Here is a 19,143-nt window from a genome sequence, read left to right as displayed (position 1 = left end):
AACTGCCATCAAATAAGACAATGTTATTTAAACTTTATAAAAATACACGTAACCACCTTATGTTTACAGTGGAATAGGTGACCATAAATATGATTAAATATGAAATCTGGTAACGTTTTGTTGATAGAGTTGGACTTGACAACCATTCAAACATTTTCAGTGTCACCTATACAAGCATTTCCATACCTGTACTTCTAAAAGGACTCCCCGGAATACTAATAAAACCAGAGGCAAATTAGTTCGTGGTATAATTAAAAACGTAAACACAGATTTCTCCGTGATACTTTTCAAACACTTAAATAGTTGGAATGACGAATGTTCTTCATCTTACATACGGGGAAATGGAAAACGAAAACCACACATGAAAGTGGAATTGAATAAAAGGTCTCCATTTTCCAATCTGGTTTTATCTAGCTGTGTGTTTACAGAACCTTTAATGATAAGTCTTTGGTATTAAATTCCCTAATTTATAAAATTTGTCTTATCGTATAACGTACAAGCAAAAACAAAAGTGACGGTTGCAGCGACAAAGTCTAAAACACAAATTATATAAATAGTGATTAATTAAGATGGCGTAGATATAATACAAATCAAGACAGCTTCACAAGTTCAGGTTACTGAAGAGCATCTGTAGATTTAGGGGCGCCATGTCGATCGGGTTGTACTCTTCAGGAAGTTCGAGGTCATTCTCCCAATCACCGGAAGTGGCGGGGCCCCCATCTTCCTCCTCATCGTCAGCGTCAACACTGCCACTCTGATGATGATAGTGGTGGTGACTTCCCTGGTCGCTTTCGTTCCTCAGTTCGTCATCAGAATCCGGTAATATGTCAGTATCCTCATCAGTGTTCTTTGGTTCGTCATCCTCATTTATCAGTCTGTCATACCCATTAATATTTGCAGTTCCATCACTTTTCTTCTTCTCTTCATTGTCTTTCAGTTTTTCTCTATCATCTAAGTTATTTTCAGCCACGTTATTCTTCACCTTTTCTTCGTTGCTGTAAAGCAAATCGCCGACTAGCTCGTCGTTCTTGTAATCAACATTGCCATTCCCGTAATCGCTATCCGTACCGTCACTTCCGTCAGCAGAATCTTTGTGCTTTTCTTTACTGACGCTGGGTCTCACGGAATGTGCTTCATAAACGTCATTACTGCCGATTGCTTCTTCCTTCACTTTGAAGAGGCCTCTCTCATTCTCATAATCGCCATAACTACCTAGGTAATTGTTAGGGTCCTTATAGTCGTAGTCTACGTCTTCTTCTTTACCCACTTGCGGTCCTTTCCCAGTGTCATTCCTGTTATTCACTATCTTGTCGACTGCCGTAGGCCTGTTTGCATGGACCTTATTCCCCCCACCAAAAATGATACTGGTATTCGCTGAAGCACTCTCGCTGGCATTGGTGTTCTCCAGCCTCTTGTCTTTGTGAGTCTCAAGCGACTCTCTGTGGGTCCCGTTGTTATGTTTGTGTTTGTGTTTGTTCCCGAAGTAGCCCCCTAGCGTATCATCTACATAACCATAGTCGTTGTATTCATAATCCTTGTATTCGTAATCTTGGTTACCGTCGATTCCAGTACGGTTTTTCTTAGTGTCCACCGTACCGCCAGAAGCTTGTGTTGTAGAACTAAGTCCTAAAATATAAATTCCACTTTCTGTTCCCTTTGTCCTGTTTCTTGAAGGTTTGGTGACTTCAGTAGGTCTAAGGCTTACAGTTGAATTAGGCGAATTTGTAACATGAGTAATAGAAGGTTGTGTGCCATTTACGTTCGCAGGAGGTGGTGTAGTAGTTACATTGTTCCTTGTAGTTGATGAACCTTGTGCTAAAGTTGTCCCATTGGTTATGTCTTGCCTTGGAGTAGGAGTTGTTACATTGACTATAGGGTGAGTCACATTTGGGTTTGGTGAAACAGTGTTAGAAGATCCTGGTGCCGCAGTTGTAGGGGGAACAGTTGACACTCTGGTCTCTGCTGGAGTTGGTATGTTAGTAGTTGATGAGCGGCTGGTATTGCCAACATGTGACGGAGTTGTAGATGACGTCACATTACCAACATTCAGTGGTGGTGTTGTTGTCACATTGCCAACACTTGGTGGTGTTGCAGTAGATGTCCCGTTCCCACCACTTGGCAGCGTTGCAGTAGTTGTTACATTCCCAGCACTTGGTGATGTAGCAGTAGGCGAGGTCGCGGTACCAACACTAGTTGGCGTTGTGATAGAAGTTGTCGCACTACCAGCACTTGATGGTGTTGCAGTAGATGTCCCATTACTAACACCTGGTGTTGTCTTTATTGGTGTACTTTCAGTCCTGTTCACTTCCGGAGTTGAGCCTGGTGGTTTTGCAGTAGAGGATGTCAAGTTACCAACGCTTGGTGGTGTTGCAGTAGGAGTGGTCACAGTACCAGCTCCTGGTGTTGTTCTCTTTGGAGCAGTTTCACTCCTGCTTGCATCACCAGGTGAGCCTGGAGAACTAGCACTGCCTAGCACCAAAATGGATGATAGATTGGCAGGGAAGTTGTGAATGTGGACCTTGTCACTGGAGATTTTACCTTTGAGAAACTCTGCATACTTGCTAAGTGAATTGTTAAGAGTAGTCAGGAGGTTGTCCATTTGCAGTTCATCTTTTAAGTTGAGGAACTCGCCCCTTGGCAAGCCTCCGGTGGACTTGACTGACCACTTGAGAATACCAGCAATTTTTTGGCGTCGCTAGTGTCAAGGAGTCCTTGCATCACCTGTAAGTCATCAGAATATGAGAAGTGAGTATGAGACCTTTGGTTTCATAATTCTAAGCAAATGCATTGTAACGTGAACAATACTGGTGAGCGTTCCCTCACTTTGAACTTACTGTAATGATATAGTTTTCATTTTTTCCAGTTTTAACTGTAATGTTCAGGTACTTTCTCTAAGCTGATGACAGCTTTTCCAACCAAATAGCCAAAATAAGCAATAATACTCGTATTTCATATAAAAGCTTCTCAAGTTCAAAATTAATTCAAAATTACTGAAAATCTAAAACCTGCTGATTCTATTAGAGCTGGCTTTTGACAGATGTCAAATTTGACAATCATTTCAAACTAAGAACAATGTCTACTTACTCCCTTTATTATCTTCACTTGCTTATTCAGTAAATCTGCTGCCATCACCCCACCTGATATGGCGGTGGCTAATCGTCCGTCCTTCAAAGCTTCCTCGAGGTCTGGAATATGACACATTATGATTCCAGTAATTATCCTTCCGGTAAACTTGTTGATGTCTAACACACCTTTGGCCTCTGGATGAAGTTGTTTTCTAATCAGAGAGGGCAAGAAGTTCACCTCTGAGACCGACTTGCTTATTGTCTCTGGAACCCTGCAGGACAAATTCGCCCAGGCCTCTTGAAATACAAAGTTTGCAAAGGCTGCATGTAATTCTTCTTCCATCCTGTCTGTCACTCCAAACCCACTTCCACTTGAAGGTTGTGAAGCTTCAGGTGTCACAGGGAGATTTCCAACTTGTGAAATTGTGGGCAGAAGGCTCCGGTTAAAATGTAGGTCACCTTTCTCTAGTTGAATGAGGCCAACTGATAAATTTTTATTTTGGTTTGTTCCCAGTGACAATTCCTTTCGAAAATTGTCTTCAATATTCTCCTTGTTACCCTGAAATGTTGGGTTACTGTATATAGGGGCATTGACAGATTCAAACCTGTTTGGACTGTTAATATCAGGTCTTGAAATAAGAGGCGCCTTTCCTGATTCTTTTATGTTAGGTGACAACTTTGGGGTATTTACAACATCCTCCAGTGATCCAGTGGAATTTAATATTATTTCCAGCATCTTGAGAGATGTCTTAAGATACTCCATCTCTGTTACCATCATTTTCTCTGCTGCTGATTGTGCATAGGCCCGTTCATTTTCTGGGACGTGATTCAAGATATTTTTCATTAGTTCAGCTGTAGTCATCCTGCCAAAAGTACCACCAAGTAAACCTAATTTTAAATTGTACTTCATAACGTCCAACACGTTTGAGACACCTGGTAGGTTAGCTAACTGAGAAGATTTGATCGAATCATTTTGCTGTCCTGGAAGCAATGCAGTAGGTTGCTGATGACCTGTGGAATTCAAATCTGAATCAGAGTACTTAGAGGAATGCTCAGAGCTGCTGCAGTTTCTGCTGTCCTTGCAGCTGCTGCTGCTGCTGTTTTGAAATATCGAATGAAGAAATAACTCGTCACGTCCTTGACTCTTATTCACAAGATCACTTAATCCCTTCAAGTTAATTCCAGATCCCCCAGTGTCTGTGAAATAGTGTTCTCCCTCAGATTGTTCAAGGGACACCAGAGGAAGGTTTTGAGATATGTAAGCAGCAAGTATATCCTTCAAGTAAGAAGAATCATCGTTATCCTTGTAAGAACTGCTGTTGTAATCAACGAGGATACTGCTAGGGATCCGAATATCTGAAGCTTCTAAGTAAATATCAGGTTCACTGGATTTGGCTGCAATGGCATCTCTCTTGAATACATTAGATTTAGCATTGTCTTTCAAGGTTCTGTGCCCTGCACCAAGCTCCCCTGGTCTAGGGAGTTCATTACTGCTCGAGACTGGAATCCTCACTGAGAAACTATCTTTAATTCCATCGAAGTCTTCTTTGAATGAACTGCCACTGCTTTTAGAGTTTTCTCCTATCTCAGCTTGTTGCTCTCTGCAACTACACCCATCTGGAATCAACACTTTTTCGAGGTGCATGAAGCCACTGTACAATTGATCTTCAGTGTATAGATCCATCCATGTCCACTTCTGAAGAAGAAAAAAAAGAATAAGTTATAACTTTTAACTCTGCCAGTAATCCAGAAATACAGAATATTATGTTAAAGCATCAAGTACTGCACGGGGCTTGACTTTCACACCAGTTAGTGATTTAAAACATGTGGTCTATAGGTCTGAAATAATTGTGCTCAAAATTTTATGATTTTGCACAAGATCCATATATCATGAAAGCTGGCATGAATACCTAATTTATACCTATGTTAACTACCACATTTCATTAAGCTCTTTACTCCAGTGGAATAAACTTGTCATTCATGTAGATTAGGTTCATTCCCAGTTTTTTGAGTGAAAACTAATCCTTTTATTCCTTGGCACTGATGATGTTTCGAACACAAAACCAAATTTTTTTAGTCCTATAGGATTAATAGGACCCTTCTTACAATTCTTGTAAAAGCAGGAGGCTTTTAAAGACAGCATGCAAATTGTGGATGGGTATAAAATGTAGTCCCTCTCAACATCTATAAGGTCTGAATTCGAAAACAGGAAATTAAGGCAAAAAATTGTATTACCAGCTCATCTCAGATGAACTGTTCAATTATGTCGCAAACAAAACCATAGATTTTAGAAGCATCAACATATCTGAGACTAGAGGCAGTTTCTGTGTAGCCTTAAAGGATGTGTAGGTAGACTTAAATGATAGAAATTAGACTGATTCACTATCTTACACTTCAAGAGATTATATGCCTAACACCTATGAGGAATGATCAAAGATAAAACTGTAAATATAACTGGAAATTCCAACAGCTTATGCTGGTCTCATGCTTTGTGCTCGCTCAGGTTAAATTTTTATTATGTTTAAGAACAGCCAAAAATATAATGTTAGTCACAGCCACAAAAAACACAATCATTTCTATTAGACATGTGCAAACAAATTCATTTAAGTTCAGAATGTTATTTGAAAAGTGAAGGACACTAGCATACAAAACTGGCTGGTAATATTCCTATGGCTACTCTTTGGTGTAGGCCTACTCACTCATACAAGATTACTTTCCTCTCAATATTCTACTTGAAAGTGTCCCTAATATTATTAGTTTTCTGTGGCTGTAGAAGATTTTATAGAAAACGGTAAAAATTGAAATTTGATTAGTGACTCCTACGTTCTGTGATTCTGGAAAACCTGTGCTTCTGTAGCTTTTCAAATCGGGACAACCTGGTCTGTTACCAACCACCCAGAAATACTGGGGTAATTATTTTTTACACTGACACAAAAAAACCGAAATGGACCGTAGAGTATAACTTAACTGAAACAAACACAGCATTCTCAGGCCTAGATAACGCTATTTCTTATACAATAGGCCTAGCCTGAGGCAATTCCTATCAGTAAAGTTTCTGTAAGGCACGACTATACACAATACATTAATGTCTTTGTGTCCAGCAACGTACTGCATGGATACACCATATGTGAATTCAACGTTACTGGTTTATATGCTTCATGTTAATAAGCAAGGTTGATACTGAACTTCCCTGGGTCAAGAAAAATAGGCCTACTCTAATGACTACCATATAGGAACTCTCTCACAAGTTTGTAAAGACGTTCTCTAATAACGTTTTAAAAAATATGCAACTTAAGAACACTAAAGAACAAGATCGCCTTTCGTAGATAATGTTTTAATTTTTACATTAGAAGTTTTCTTTTTATTCAGGCAACAAGATTTAGCCTTACCTGGGTGCAACTGAATACTGCGTTCTCAGTACCCCCACTTGAACAAGACTGTTCTCCGCAAGTTCTCACAAAAACTGGTTGAACGTAGCCCGCTGAGTGTTGTACAACTTTTGCTTTGCGTGATCCACTACCTAGAAACAGTATGCAAGGCCTCATTATACATGCTAAGTATAAATCTTAATAGTTTAGCTAAATTAATTACAAGTTAGTTTCAGTTAATGAAATGTCCCAATATATAAATGTTCTGTTGAATGAAGTGTTTAGCTCTCTTCTACGTTATGACAATCAATGAAAATACATTGCAAACTCCAAAGGTCCTACAATCAAAAGGAACACTTTAGGATTGACCATGAAAACTCAGACTGGATCTGATAACCCTGAATCCAATAATTATTTAGTACCAATAACTTGAAAATATCGTCTTACGCTTACCAGAAGCCACCTGATCTGGGAGTACAAGGTCTACCTTCTCTCTGCAGCAACATGAACTGAGGTAAAATTGGGAACAAATGAGATTTTAGAAGTTTAAGTAAACATTTCATCTACATGGTGAAATCTTCCTACAAGCTGGACACATTGCAACTGAGCAGACGTCTGCCTAACATGACAGAATTATGCATTGATTTCGTTTGTTCTGTGTCATGATTATGCTTTATGCAAAGGAGTAACATATGATCAAAGTTACTCTGCATTTTGACTTACCAATATAACTAAAAAATTATGTAAACGATTACCCAAATTATGTTTGTTTCATACTCTAAATGGACAGCCAAGTGTTACAATTGTCTGCATACATTAAATGTACATTATGCAATGAGTTCTAGAGTACACATAACTTTATTGTGATATCTCAGTTGTAAAAAATATGAGAGAGAGAGAGAGAGAGAGAGAGAGAGAGAGAGAGAGAGAGAAAGAGATCACTAACCTGTTCACGATTTCGAGGAAAGTTGTTGAAGCCAAGACGATTTCGCCTCTGTGTAAGATTCCACGCTCCAAGTCCCAGGCAGAAGTGGTAAAGACTCGTTTGGGTACAGTGTTTGACATCCTACGATAAGACGGGTAAGATTAATAATGCATCCACCTTTCCTTATATAAAAACGAGAACACTGTTCTCTTGAGGTAAATGAGATTTATTTTTATCAAGACAATCAGTAATGCTTTGGTTCTCCTAACCTTTTGTTTGCAAAGTACCCTCAGCTGACGGACAGCAGACCACAGCACCTGTTAACTTGTTGACAACGGGACAGGGCACTGAATTTCTCCCATATACAAGGCAGTCTCTCTGAAAAGGTCAGAGAAAATAGACTACATAAATGACATTTTAATGCAGCAGAGGTGTTATCGGGTGAAGAAAGATCTTAACATTTATTAGCTCTTATATTTAGACTGAATAATATTCAGAAGTGAGAAATCTGAATTGAAGAGTTTGAAAACTAAGGTGGGATACTTTATCTGCCAGAGTTACCGATTTGCATTGCCTTAGCAGAAAGGAATTCAAAATAAATTTGTATTAATAATACTCACTCCTAAATCACTTGTCATACAGATGACTGCTGAATAAATTTACCACAGAATCTGAACTGAATCTAGCAGCTGGTAGAGGATTACCATACCATATCCACGACTTAGAGTAGTTAGTTTAGGTTGAAAAATAACTTAGTTTTAGACCGAAAGTGTTCACTGAATGAGCAACTGGTTATTGACTGTTAAGCTTCCCCTTAAGCGGGTTTCACAAGGTTTAAAATTACATTCACCAAGTGACATGAACAAATCAATAATACAAAATTTACAACATATCTGAGGACTCCTGGGCAAAAATAAGAACCACGAACAAGCGGTAAATATAGGAAATAAAAGACTATTTATATATTTCCAGATATACAAACCAGAGTCTTATACCCGGGAATATAACTATATAATTGGTGACAGGTCGGTGAACGGGATGGGGCACCGCCCACTCACCTGTCAGTAACCCACCTGGAATTGCCAAGTTCCTTGCCATGCACTGAGAAAGCTGGCACCTCTAACTTCTTGTATAGCCTGGCCAATGAATGCGGAAGTGTAACTAACCACGTCGACCAGTCCCTCAAGTTAGGGTTCCGGGAAATCCTTCTTTCACGTTTAGAGAAGAGGATATAAGGGTTGACAGATGGCAGTAACAAACTAGGATGAGTGACCAAAAACCCTGGGTCCACTGCAGTCCCTCATACCTGTTTAGACTCAGGGACGAGTTTTAATGCGTTAACCACCCATTTCCGACGGTCATTGACGTCAAATTCGTCCAAACCACATTAAAACGTTAAGAAAACTATGTTTAACATTTGTACTCAAGACAGAGTTATAAGTAACCTGTCAACAAGGAAGCAAGATCCAATACCTGGAAAAACCTTGACTAACTTTGCTATTCCGGATACTGAATCACAAATCTTATGCTGTGTATATTTACTCGTATACATTATACATACCATTTTATTACCTTAGAACTGAGAGCCGGAGATTAATTTTGCGATCGAATGAGGCCTAAGACACAGTCCCCATCCTTCCCATTCCCCCGCCCCCCAGAAAAACTAGGCTTTCCTAGGAAGAACCAAAATCCTACTAAGTCCTTTAGTGTTTAACAAGCCCTATCTTCGCCAAGGGCGCCTTGCAGGACCCTTACTCTAAATTTCACGCACACGTTCGTAATAATTTTCACTGAATCCCACAAAATGCATAGTAAATCTCGACGTGGATATTGGTTTTACTCTCAAGCCTTATCAATTTCAAGACCAATCAACAGTCACAGATTATTTCTGCATTTCTCTTGCTACATAATTTTCTTGACGAGAAACGTTGCGTTTTATTTCTAACTGTTAGGATTCAAGACGGAAACATTCATATCCATGGTCAGTATTTGTGGCTATTTCCTAAAAAACATCTCGAATTCGCCCATGTTCAGCATCTTGTCTTCTCTGCCTCGTGCAGTTGATACTTCAGACAAAACCACGAGTGTATTATTTTCATTAGTCATGTAGCCAAGGTCCAGCCAAGTGAAAATTTTAACTCACTTCAGAGTCTTAGCCCATCCACCAACGTAAGCGACAAACAACTATAAATCCTTACCACAAGCACGCAAAGAAAATGTAGTAAAACGACCAGCACACGTCGGGAAGGGGCTGCTTTCTCCATGATCGATTGCACGAATTAACTCGACGAATTCACTGAGGGAACCGCATGAGTGACGGACTGACGGCCGGACAGGAAGGCAACTGATGGCTTGGCTTGACTTTCCTGCACTGGCAGAATGTTCTGTTTTCGCCCCAAAGATGGCAGCATCAAGAGTGGGCTGACTTTACCATCATTGTCCCTGGGATAAATTTTCTATCATAAGTCCGCTGCGATCAATTAGTTATGGAATGTGAATTAGAGGGAGTCAGACACTTCAAATATATAGTCAGAGACAACGATATGAATAAGCGAGTTTACCCATCTGTGAGTGCACTTGTATCATCAGTACCTTATATTTCAAAGTGTGACCAGTTTTGAAGCAGTTTACTCTCTCTCTCTCTTCTTCAGCGTATTACCTTCTTCAGTATATTCCCTTCCTGGGCATAATCCTGTCTTCAGTATATTCCCTTCCTGAGTATATTACCTTGAGTATATTCCCTTCCTGGGTATATTACCTTATTCAGTTTATTCCCTTCTTCAGTATATTCCCTCCTTCAGTATATTCCCTTCCTCAGTATATTCCCTTCCTGAATATATTCCCTTCTTCAGTATATTCCTTTCCTCAGTATATTCCCTTCCTCAGTATATTCCCTTCTTCAGCATATTCCCTTCTTCAGTATATTACCTTCGTCAGTATATTCCCTTTCTCAGTATATTCCCTTCCTCAGTATATTCCCTTCTTTAGTATATTCCCTTCCTTAGTATATTCCCTTCTTCAGCATATTCCCTTCTTCAGTATATTCCCTTCTTCAGTATATTCCCTTCCTCAGTATATTCCCTTCCTGAATATATTCCCTTCTTCAGTATATTCCTTTCCTCAGTATATTCCCTTCCTCAGTATATTCCCTTCTTCAGCATATTTCCTTCTTCAGTATATTACCTTCGTCAGTATATTCCCTTTCTCAGTATATTCCCTTCCTCAGTATATTCCCTTCTTTAGTATATTCCCTTCCTTAGTATATTCCCTTCTTCAGCATATTCCCTTCTTCAGTATATTACCTTCGTCAGTATATTCCCTTTCTCAGTATATTCCCTTCCTTAGTATATTCCCTTCTTCAGCATATTCCCTTCTTCAGCATATTCCCTTCTTCAGTATATTCCCTCCTTCAGTATATTCCCTTCCTCAGTATATTCCCTTCCTGAATATATTCCTTCTTCAGTATATTCCTTTCCTCAGTATATTCCCTTCCTCAGTATATTCCCTTCTTCAGCATATTCCCTTCTTCAGTATATTACCTTCGTCAGTATATTCCCTTCCTCAGTATATTCCCTTCTTCAGCATATTCCCTTCTTCAGTATATTACCTTCGTCAGTATATTCCCTTTCTCAGTATATTCCCTTCCTCAGTATATTCCCTTCTTCAGCATATTCCCTTCTTCAGTATATTACCTTCGTCAGTATATTCCCTTTCTCAGTATATTCCCTTCCTCAGTATATTCCCTTCTTTAGTATATTCCCTTCCTTAGTATATTCCCTTCTTCAGCATATTCCCTTCTTCAGTATATTCCCTCCTTCAGTATATTCCCTTCCTTAGTATATTCCCTTCTTCAGCATATTCCCTTCTTCAGTATATTCCCTCCTTCAGTATATTCCCTTCCTCAGTATATTCCCTTCCTGAATATATTCCTTCTTCAGTATATTCCTTTCCTCAGTATATTCCCTTCCTCAGTATATTCCTTCTTCAGCATATTCCCTTATTCAGTATATTACCTTCTGTCAGTATATTCCCTTTCTCAGTATATTCCCTTCTTTAGTATATTCCCTTCTTCAGCATATTCCCTTCTTTAGTATATATATTCCCTTCCTCAATATACTCCCTTCAGTATATTCCCTTCATCAGTATATTCCCTTCTTCAGCATATCCCCTTCTTCAGTATATTACCTTCTTCAACATATTCCTCCACAGGAGGGCCATTCCCGTTGAAAGCACCAAAAACAACTTTATATATATATACATATATATATGTATATATATATATATTATATATTATATATATATATATATATATATATATATATATATATATATATATATATATATATATATATATATATATATATATATATATATATATATATATATATATATATATATATATATATATATATTATTAATTATCGTCGTGTCTACAGCATCTCTACCTCTGGCAGTTCCGTGACTGCCACACAATTTAGAACTGTTTCGGTGTTATTGATAAATTCTCGATATGCAGAGCGACATAAAAACATAGAGGAGTTCCCCCGTCCCCAAACCACCAACCCCGCCCCCGGAAGCCACCTTACCCTTCGAAGAAAATTTAAAATTATATAGCCTCAGGCAGGGGTATATATATATATATACACACATACATACATTCGTGATCTAATCATCATATAACAATATAAAGGAAATGACAGAGTGTCGAGTACTTTGCCCTATTATATATCCAGCAACCAGTCAGACCTAAAGTTGCTTAACTTAGCTAATCGAACGTTCAGTATACGTCTCCATACACAGCATGTAAAAGTATGTATAAGCACGTGTGCGTACACATGTGCAATACGTTGTAGGCCTTGAATTCTTCTCGGAGAAAGGAAGAAGTTCGCTCCGGCAACTGCGGGTAAGAAAGTGTCTATAAAAACGTAAACAACAGATATTGTTATGCTGTCGCCATTAACAACGGATTTGGTGCATATGGTGCAAAGCATTTCCCTCGTTTTCTGGTGATTATAAACGTTAATTATTAGCGTCTAGTTTCCTTTAGATAACGCACGGAACAATAAAACATGGAAGAACGTCGTCGAACGTGAGAATAAACGGTGTGGAGATGTATCGACACGAATACAAACTTCAGTATCGATAGGTAGGCAGCTATCGACATCGATTCGCTTCGACTTGCTTGCCGAGTGCTGTACTGTGTCTGGGCGAGTGGAGGAATGCCACCCAGTCGTCTTACATGCGCCCCTCGTGTCAAGTTCAGAGAGAGGTTCTTCTTCTTCCGTGGAGAGTTTTGCGAGGATTTTTAGGCTTCGCGGAGCCGGCTGGGCTCTCCTCTGGAGCCTCCTCCTCCCTCAGTATGTTCACCTTCAGGAAGCCCATCCTGAAGGCTGTCAGGATGGACGAAAGGATAAAGGTGCGTTCCTTTTTCATGGTTCTTCTCACTTCTGATTGTTGTCAAGTGCGATAATTGATCCGCACGAAAGATTAAGCAATGGTGGCCTTCAGTTTTCATGCAGTGGGGTTTAGTAAGAACCATGATGTATATACTGTATATATACTGTGTGTGTGTGTGCGCGCGCGTGTGTGTGTCCTGTATTAATAAATACGACTCTCATATCAACACCTCGAAAGACATCATAAAAAAACCCCATTTTCTTAACGTAAGTTTTGGGGCAATATTAGGCAACCCAAGTGACAGACATAATCTCTCCTTGGGTTCGCTAAAGAAAGAGAGAAAACGTCACGACAGGAATGTGTTCCTGTCGCTACTATGTTTTGAAAAAGGAAAATTTAAATCATGCTGATGTGCAACCTCAGTCACACCGGGTCAGTGGATTTTCTCCTCTGAAAACTGCTGAACATGAAGTGCTGTAGGTAATGAACAAACATAGGCCTATATAGTCTAGCACTTTGCTTGCCACCTGCATATTTGCCGCTTTATCTTGCTGCAAAATGGTGCCCACAAGCCTTTTCTAACGCCCCCGTACAGTGGGCACCATTTTGCACCAAGGTCAAGCGGCAACTATGCAGGTGACATGCTAAATGCTAGACTGTATAGGCCTATGTTTGTTCATTGCCTACAGTAGTTCACAGTCAGCAATTTTTAGAGGAGAAAATCCCTACTCCGTCCTTGAATGTAAAGGTAAAGTGATTTTATTTTGAATACCATTTTGAATACTATAAGTGTTCAAAATAAAACTACATGGTCAAGAGGATTGGGTCTTTGTCTATAGGATAGGGCTGGCTTACCTAGAAGCCGACGAAACCTGCCCGTCAGCCTAACTAAATCCAGCCGTCAGATCCATCCTCTAGGTAAATTCAGTCTGTGACAGAACTCGTCTTTGGATCTGAGGCTTTGTAGTTACAACCGCATTAAAATGTGAAGAAATCTAGAAGTTAAGAGGGCGTTGAGGTCATTACAATTGCATAAGTATCCGGCAAAAAGTGACCAACAGATTCTAAATACATATTTCAGCCTAAAAAGAAATATTTGGCTGTGATAGTGAATATGGGTCTATTCCAGCTCTAACAAATTTATCTAAATTCAAAAGATATATGTACATACAAGCAGGAATATACTTATATACCTTTCTCTGTGGTTAAGTGGCCAGCGTTGTCTCGTTCTGATATTCCGGATGCAAGTTCAGAACTCACCCGGGCATCAAAATTTCTTCACATGTCTCTTCTTTGGATCTAAGGCTTTGCCAAGTCAATTTTATACTGTATATTTATATATATTTATATATATATATATATATATATATATATATATATATATATATATAGAGAGAGATAGAGAGAGAGAGAGAGAGAGAGAGAGAGAGAGAGAGAGAGAGAGAGAGAGAGAGAGAGAGGTGTGTAAATTCCTGACAATCACTCACTGTTACTTCCCAGAACAAGAGAGCCTGCAAGGAATGTTCCATCTGCAACGAACCCTTCGACACCAAACGCCACTGTCCCAGGCTGCTCCCTTGCTCGCACTGCCTGTGCTCCTTCTGTATATCCGAGGTCATGTGGACGAGCAAAGCCTGCCCATTCTGCCGCGCAGATTTCCAGGACAAGACTCCCAACGACTTCCCCAAGAACAGGAACCTCATGGAAATCCTGCAGTACGTGTCCATGCTGGAAACCATGGTCACACTGCCGAACCGCGGCGGGAAAAACGCGATGTCCTTCACAAGGTGGAGAGAAGACTTCAGGAGGGACGTGAAGAGGGAGAGCCTTCCCAAGAGCGAAAATGCCAAGGCCAAGATAGAAGAAAACATGAGGTTTAATTCCCGCTTGATGGAAGGCATGAGGACTCAGAACGACAAGATCGCCAACGAGGCCATGCCTAAGCTCAGGGCCATACAGGAGAAGAATACCACCAGGGTGGAGTACCTGGCTCTGGAGAACATCAAGCTGAAAGGGCAGCTGGACGTCATCCTGCAGAAGGAAAAGGACATGAAGGATGCTGACGATGGCCTTGAAGCAGCGAAGAACTTCACGGAAGCCGCGCCGTTCCTCGACTTGTTCGAGGACACTGACAAGGAGCTGCAAGATCTTGAGGAGGACGTGAATGACTTTCTGTCGAGGGATAAGGGAGTGAGTCACAGCATTAGCGAGGTAGGCCTACATAGGTGTGTGTGTGTGTGTGTGGAATTAGTTTGTCAGTTTTACACACAACCTTTTGATACTTTCAAACATTAACCCATAAATAATCATTGATATTAAGCTCACTTTACCTTGTGAATACCATATGAAAAGTCATGGATTTCTTGAATATTGACACAACTCTCCCACACCACCCAGTTGTACAAACTTCTCACTAACCTATATAGTACTTATGGTATATGCATGTGTGTGTGTGTGCACTGGTGTGCATCTATAACTGCATATGCAGGTGTGAATACATTGCTAATAATTGGTATTTCAAGTGCACCTTCTTTATTTGAATCTTACTGTCCACTTGGGTTATTTTCTTCTTGTACAGGTCTTTCATAAGACAGAGGGTAAGATTAATGCCTTCCTGGTAGTCATAGGATTCCTCGAGAGGGAGCCTGACATCGACTTGTCCCCTGGAAAGGTGTTCGTGACAATGCAACATGGTCCACAGTACCTCACAGTAAGCCATTTACCTTTTTAAGTTTCCTGAAAAGAAAACTATTGTGCCGTCTTTGTCTGTCCATCTGCACTTTTTTCTGTCCTGCCTCAGATCTTGAAAACTACTGAGGCTAGAGGGCTGCAAGTTGGTATGTTGATCATCCACCATCCAATCATCAAAAATACCAAATTGCAGCCCTCTAACCTCAGTAGTTTTTATTTTATTTAAGGTTAAAGTTAGTCAAAATCGTGCGTCTGGCTAATACAGCATTATACCTAGACCACCTAAAGATAGATCTATTTTCGGTGGCTTGATTATGCGCTGTACAAAAAACTCGATTGCGCCGAAGAAACTTCTTCTTCTTCTTCTTTCAGGTTGACGACCTTAGAACCATGGAACGACCGGTAAGACGCAGGGTGCTCCAAGGAAGGATATTCACCGTAGACAAAAGCATGCAGCGACGCGCATTGGTTTCTCTGACCGACGATGACAGGTTCTGTTTACAATACGTGACAGAAGGATCTTTGCCGCCAAACTCTTTTGTTGTCAGTGTGAGTTTTCAGCATAGCGTTAATTTTCTTTCACTAGGTACTCCTTTACGTGTTTGCTGTGCGCTATAACAAACTCTTCCATGGGCTTCTTCAGCGGTTCGGTCAATTTTACATGTTTGTAATGGTATTACTTAAACACGGTCGAAGAGTTGAATAGCACAGAGGCCACGCATTCGTGCCTGGCTATTGGTCAGTGGCGGTCATGTCACTGACTTGTGCCCAACATGTCTGTGACTGTGAGCGATAAGTTTATGGCACGTTTTACTGTAATGTTGACACACCCTCACGTCTTCCCAGCATGCTGACTCGTCTGAGGTAAGTTGGTGACACATATTGTTAATTACTTATGTGTTGCATCCACTCAGTCCAACTCTATGATTGCAGCGTTATATTTTAGTGGTTTCTGTTTGTTGTTTGAGTAAAATACACAGGTACGGAAGGTTTTAGAATGACTAACACATACATACATACACACATATAATATATATACATATATATATACAGTATATATTTAGAGACAGATGTGTTTGCGTGTACATTTGTATTATTTCATGTGTAAATGTATGAGAAATTTGGCATGGGAAAAGCATATTTCACAGGAATGTAAATAACGCGATGAAAACATAATTTTTAAAACCGCACTACATCGACGGCGAGGCACATGAACCGAATGAAACATATTCAGCATAGAGATGCCAATGAAATGGAAAAGGTGTAGAATGAGAAGAAATATGTGGATTGGATTTGTGCAGATACTGAGAAGAAGAGGTAGGCAGAGTAAAAATTGAATTACAGCTGATGGTGCCAATGTAGAAGAGCAAGGAGTAATCATATGGTAGACCCAGAGTGTCTTAAAATTAAAACAACCACATCTTTAATTCAGGTGTAAGACTTGAAGTGTTTACCTGCTTCCTCATACATTTGTGAAACCCTTAACTGAATCATGCGTTCCCTTTTCACTTCTAGCATGAAGACATTATGGAAGCCGTGGACACCTCGGAGCCGTCGTCATTCCTCGAGATTGGAGCCGAGGGAAAACCACTAGGCCGACTTTTCATTCGTTTCTCTCCGAGCAACAAAGCAGCGAGTACCTTTCCCCTGTTTTGCACCGGTGACAAGGAGTGTTCGTTTCTTGATGCAAGCGTCACAGAAGTACTGAACAAGGGTGACTCGGATGAAGAACGGGTACTTTTTAAGGTCACCACCTGGAAGGACTGGCCAGGTTTGAATGCCTTGCAATCCGAAGGGCAAGAAGTCCCTGAGTTACCATCTGGTGCAGGTTTGGTAGAAGCCGTTGAGTCAGAGGGAGATGGTCTCCATTTCATCATTAGAACAGGAGAAACTTCGAGCGCCTGCTCCAGTGGTAAGTATATTGGGAAAATTGAAGAGGGTCTTAGTGTGTTGTTAATGGCCATATCCAAACATGAAGATGTGACTAAAGTTTCTATCACGGGGTGTGGCAGTATCCTGCCTATACAGGTCGACAAATGCCCTCCAGACGCAGCAGAAGTGACCTGTGATTGAACAGCCATTCTCAAGATAGAAAAATTTCTCTCATCTCATAGGCCTTTCGAAGAAAATAGTGGTTACGTCCTCATAAGTAGTTATCACGTGTGAAATTAGCAATTTCCTTTACTTATTACCTCTCTCTCTCTCTCTCTCTCTCTCTCTCTCTCTCTCTCTCTCTCTCTCTCTCTCTCTCTCTCTCTCTCTCTCTCTCTCTTATGCATAGGTCCCCTTTTAAAGGCTGTGGTTCCAGAAGGTGGTACCCTTTTGGTTTCTGACTCGTACTTTAGAGTGAGGTTGTTAACCCCATGCTATGTTCCACACTCAGCTTTGATTCACCACACTCAGCTGGCTACCAGATACACAATTTACTACTTAGTTAAACAGGATCTGGGTCCTCTCAAGAAAAGGGTGAGTGGAAAGTGGCTGCTGCTTACATCACAATAAATATATATCTTTTTTTTCATTCAGAAGTAAGCATGCTATATTTTTTTCTATTTAGGAAAAATTCATACTTATTTTTTCGTTTATAACAGTGATTTATCATATATGTCAGCTGATATATACGATATATGAGCGATAATTTATTGCAGTAGGAGGAACTCCAGATATACAATATGAAAACACGAAAAAGCAATATAAAACACAAAGGAAATTTGATTTCCACATACAAGAAACTCTACTGTGCTTTCTGGATGTGCTCTCTTGTTTGAGCATAACTCTTAACCTGTCAGATTGTTATTAATCACAAAATTTGCTTGAGCTTGTTCGTGTAACCAAGAATTTCCAGATGCGAGAATGTAAGCTATTTTTGCAAATTTCATATCCTGGGAGTTTCATTTCGTCTTAGGACTTTCATTATGTATTTGTGACGATCTTCTTTCCAATTCTGCAACATTACACTGCTCTTCTTAGCCAAGCACGATCGGCGGAAGGAGCCTTCAGTGCATCACTTTGACTGATGCAAGATAGACAGGTTTTACTTCTGCTTGCTGGGCTAACGTTGAAACTCCTGTATATTCCAAGAGAATACATGGGCCGTTGTTAATACCGTCGAGATCTTCTGGATCTGTCACACTGAATGCGAAAGAGCTATTACCAAGTAACAAAGGAAATTAGATGTGTTTCTTTTTTCGACCCTCTGCAGAACATCTGTGATTACATCCTGCAAAGAGCTTTTAACTAAGTATGAATTGAATCATCAACAGTCAATCCAGTTTCATCGCGCCATGGAAGATAAAATAAAGTTTTAACATTGTAAAAATAACTGATAAATACACTATAAAAACTGCGGACTCGTTTTTTTCCTTTGGACAAAATACAACTTTATTACAACGCAGTAAATAGCAATTAGAGATTGCATCAGGATCATGACCTTCGTCTGAAGGGCGTCAGTGACCATAGTAGTCGTAACAGCAGATAATATACAGTCGTTTGAAAGCTTTCCATAACCCAGAGAAAGATGAATTAAAAACGTACACTGGGTTTTCAAACATGAACGACATCTCATTTACACCTAACTCACTGTTGCTGAGAATTTAGCCATTTATTTAGACACGGGTCTCCAAGTACAACAGAGCATTCCAACTAAATGTAATGTATATGTGCAATTTAACTATATATATTTATTTCCAAAAATTTT

At 39.9% G+C, this 19,143-nt stretch overlaps 2 protein-coding genes across 3 annotated transcripts; one reads left to right on the top strand and one right to left on the bottom strand.

Moving 5' to 3' along the window:
* Positions 1-232: 232 nt before the first annotated feature.
* LOC136828232 (uncharacterized) lies at positions 233-9,895 on the bottom strand. Its single transcript, XM_067086075.1, has 7 exons — positions 9,557-9,895; positions 7,628-7,736; positions 7,380-7,499; positions 6,887-6,942; positions 6,455-6,585; positions 3,085-4,761; positions 233-2,721 (listed from the first exon to the last, which is right to left on the bottom strand). Exons 3-7 carry the CDS (start codon positions 7,496-7,498, stop codon positions 2,614-2,616), a joined length of 2,091 nt encoding a protein of 696 aa, XP_066942176.1. The 5' UTR covers position 7,499; positions 7,628-7,736; positions 9,557-9,895; the 3' UTR covers positions 233-2,613.
* Positions 9,896-12,466: 2,571 nt separating this feature from the next.
* On the top strand, positions 12,467-18,792 carry LOC136828230 (uncharacterized). 2 transcript variants are annotated; one of them, XM_067086072.1, is made up of 6 exons: positions 12,467-12,774; positions 14,256-14,966; positions 15,334-15,465; positions 15,819-15,995; positions 16,962-17,358; positions 17,437-17,662. In XM_067086072.1, the coding sequence occupies exons 1-6, from the start codon at positions 12,598-12,600 to the stop codon at positions 17,517-17,519; spliced, it is 1,677 nt and encodes a 558-aa protein (XP_066942173.1). In that variant the 5' UTR covers positions 12,467-12,597; the 3' UTR covers positions 17,520-17,662. The 2 variants fall into 2 exon arrangements, with proteins under 2 accessions (XP_066942173.1, XP_066942172.1); XM_067086071.1 differs by having other exon boundaries at positions 16,962-18,792.
* The last annotated feature ends 351 nt before the right edge of the window (positions 18,793-19,143 follow it).

The sequence above is a fragment of the Macrobrachium rosenbergii genome, chromosome 42, assembly GCF_040412425.1.
Source record: "Macrobrachium rosenbergii isolate ZJJX-2024 chromosome 42, ASM4041242v1, whole genome shotgun sequence".
NCBI classification, from domain to species: domain Eukaryota; kingdom Metazoa; phylum Arthropoda; class Malacostraca; order Decapoda; family Palaemonidae; genus Macrobrachium; species Macrobrachium rosenbergii.
Note: the sequence above shows the minus strand (reverse complement) of the source record. Positions and strands in the feature narration are given on the sequence as shown.

Coding starts and splice junctions, on each gene's coding strand:
- LOC136828232 (XM_067086075.1), bottom strand. CDS start 7,498: ATGTCAAACACTGTACCCAAACGAGTCTTTACCACTTCTGCCTGGGAC. Junction 6,586..6,886: donor CCCAGATCAGGTGGCTTCTG/GTAAGCGTAAGA, acceptor TACTGTTTCTAG/GTAGTGGATCACGCAAAGCA. Junction 2,722..3,084: donor AAGTGAAGATAATAAAGGGA/GTAAGTAGACAT, acceptor GATGACTTACAG/GTGATGCAAGGACTCCTTGA.
- LOC136828230 (XM_067086071.1), top strand. CDS start 12,598: ATGCGCCCCTCGTGTCAAGTTCAGAGAGAGGTTCTTCTTCTTCCGTGG. Junction 15,466..15,818: donor ATGGTCCACAGTACCTCACA/GTAAGCCATTTA, acceptor TTCTTCTTTCAG/GTTGACGACCTTAGAACCAT. Junction 15,996..16,961: donor CAAACTCTTTTGTTGTCAGT/GTGAGTTTTCAG, acceptor TTTCACTTCTAG/CATGAAGACATTATGGAAGC.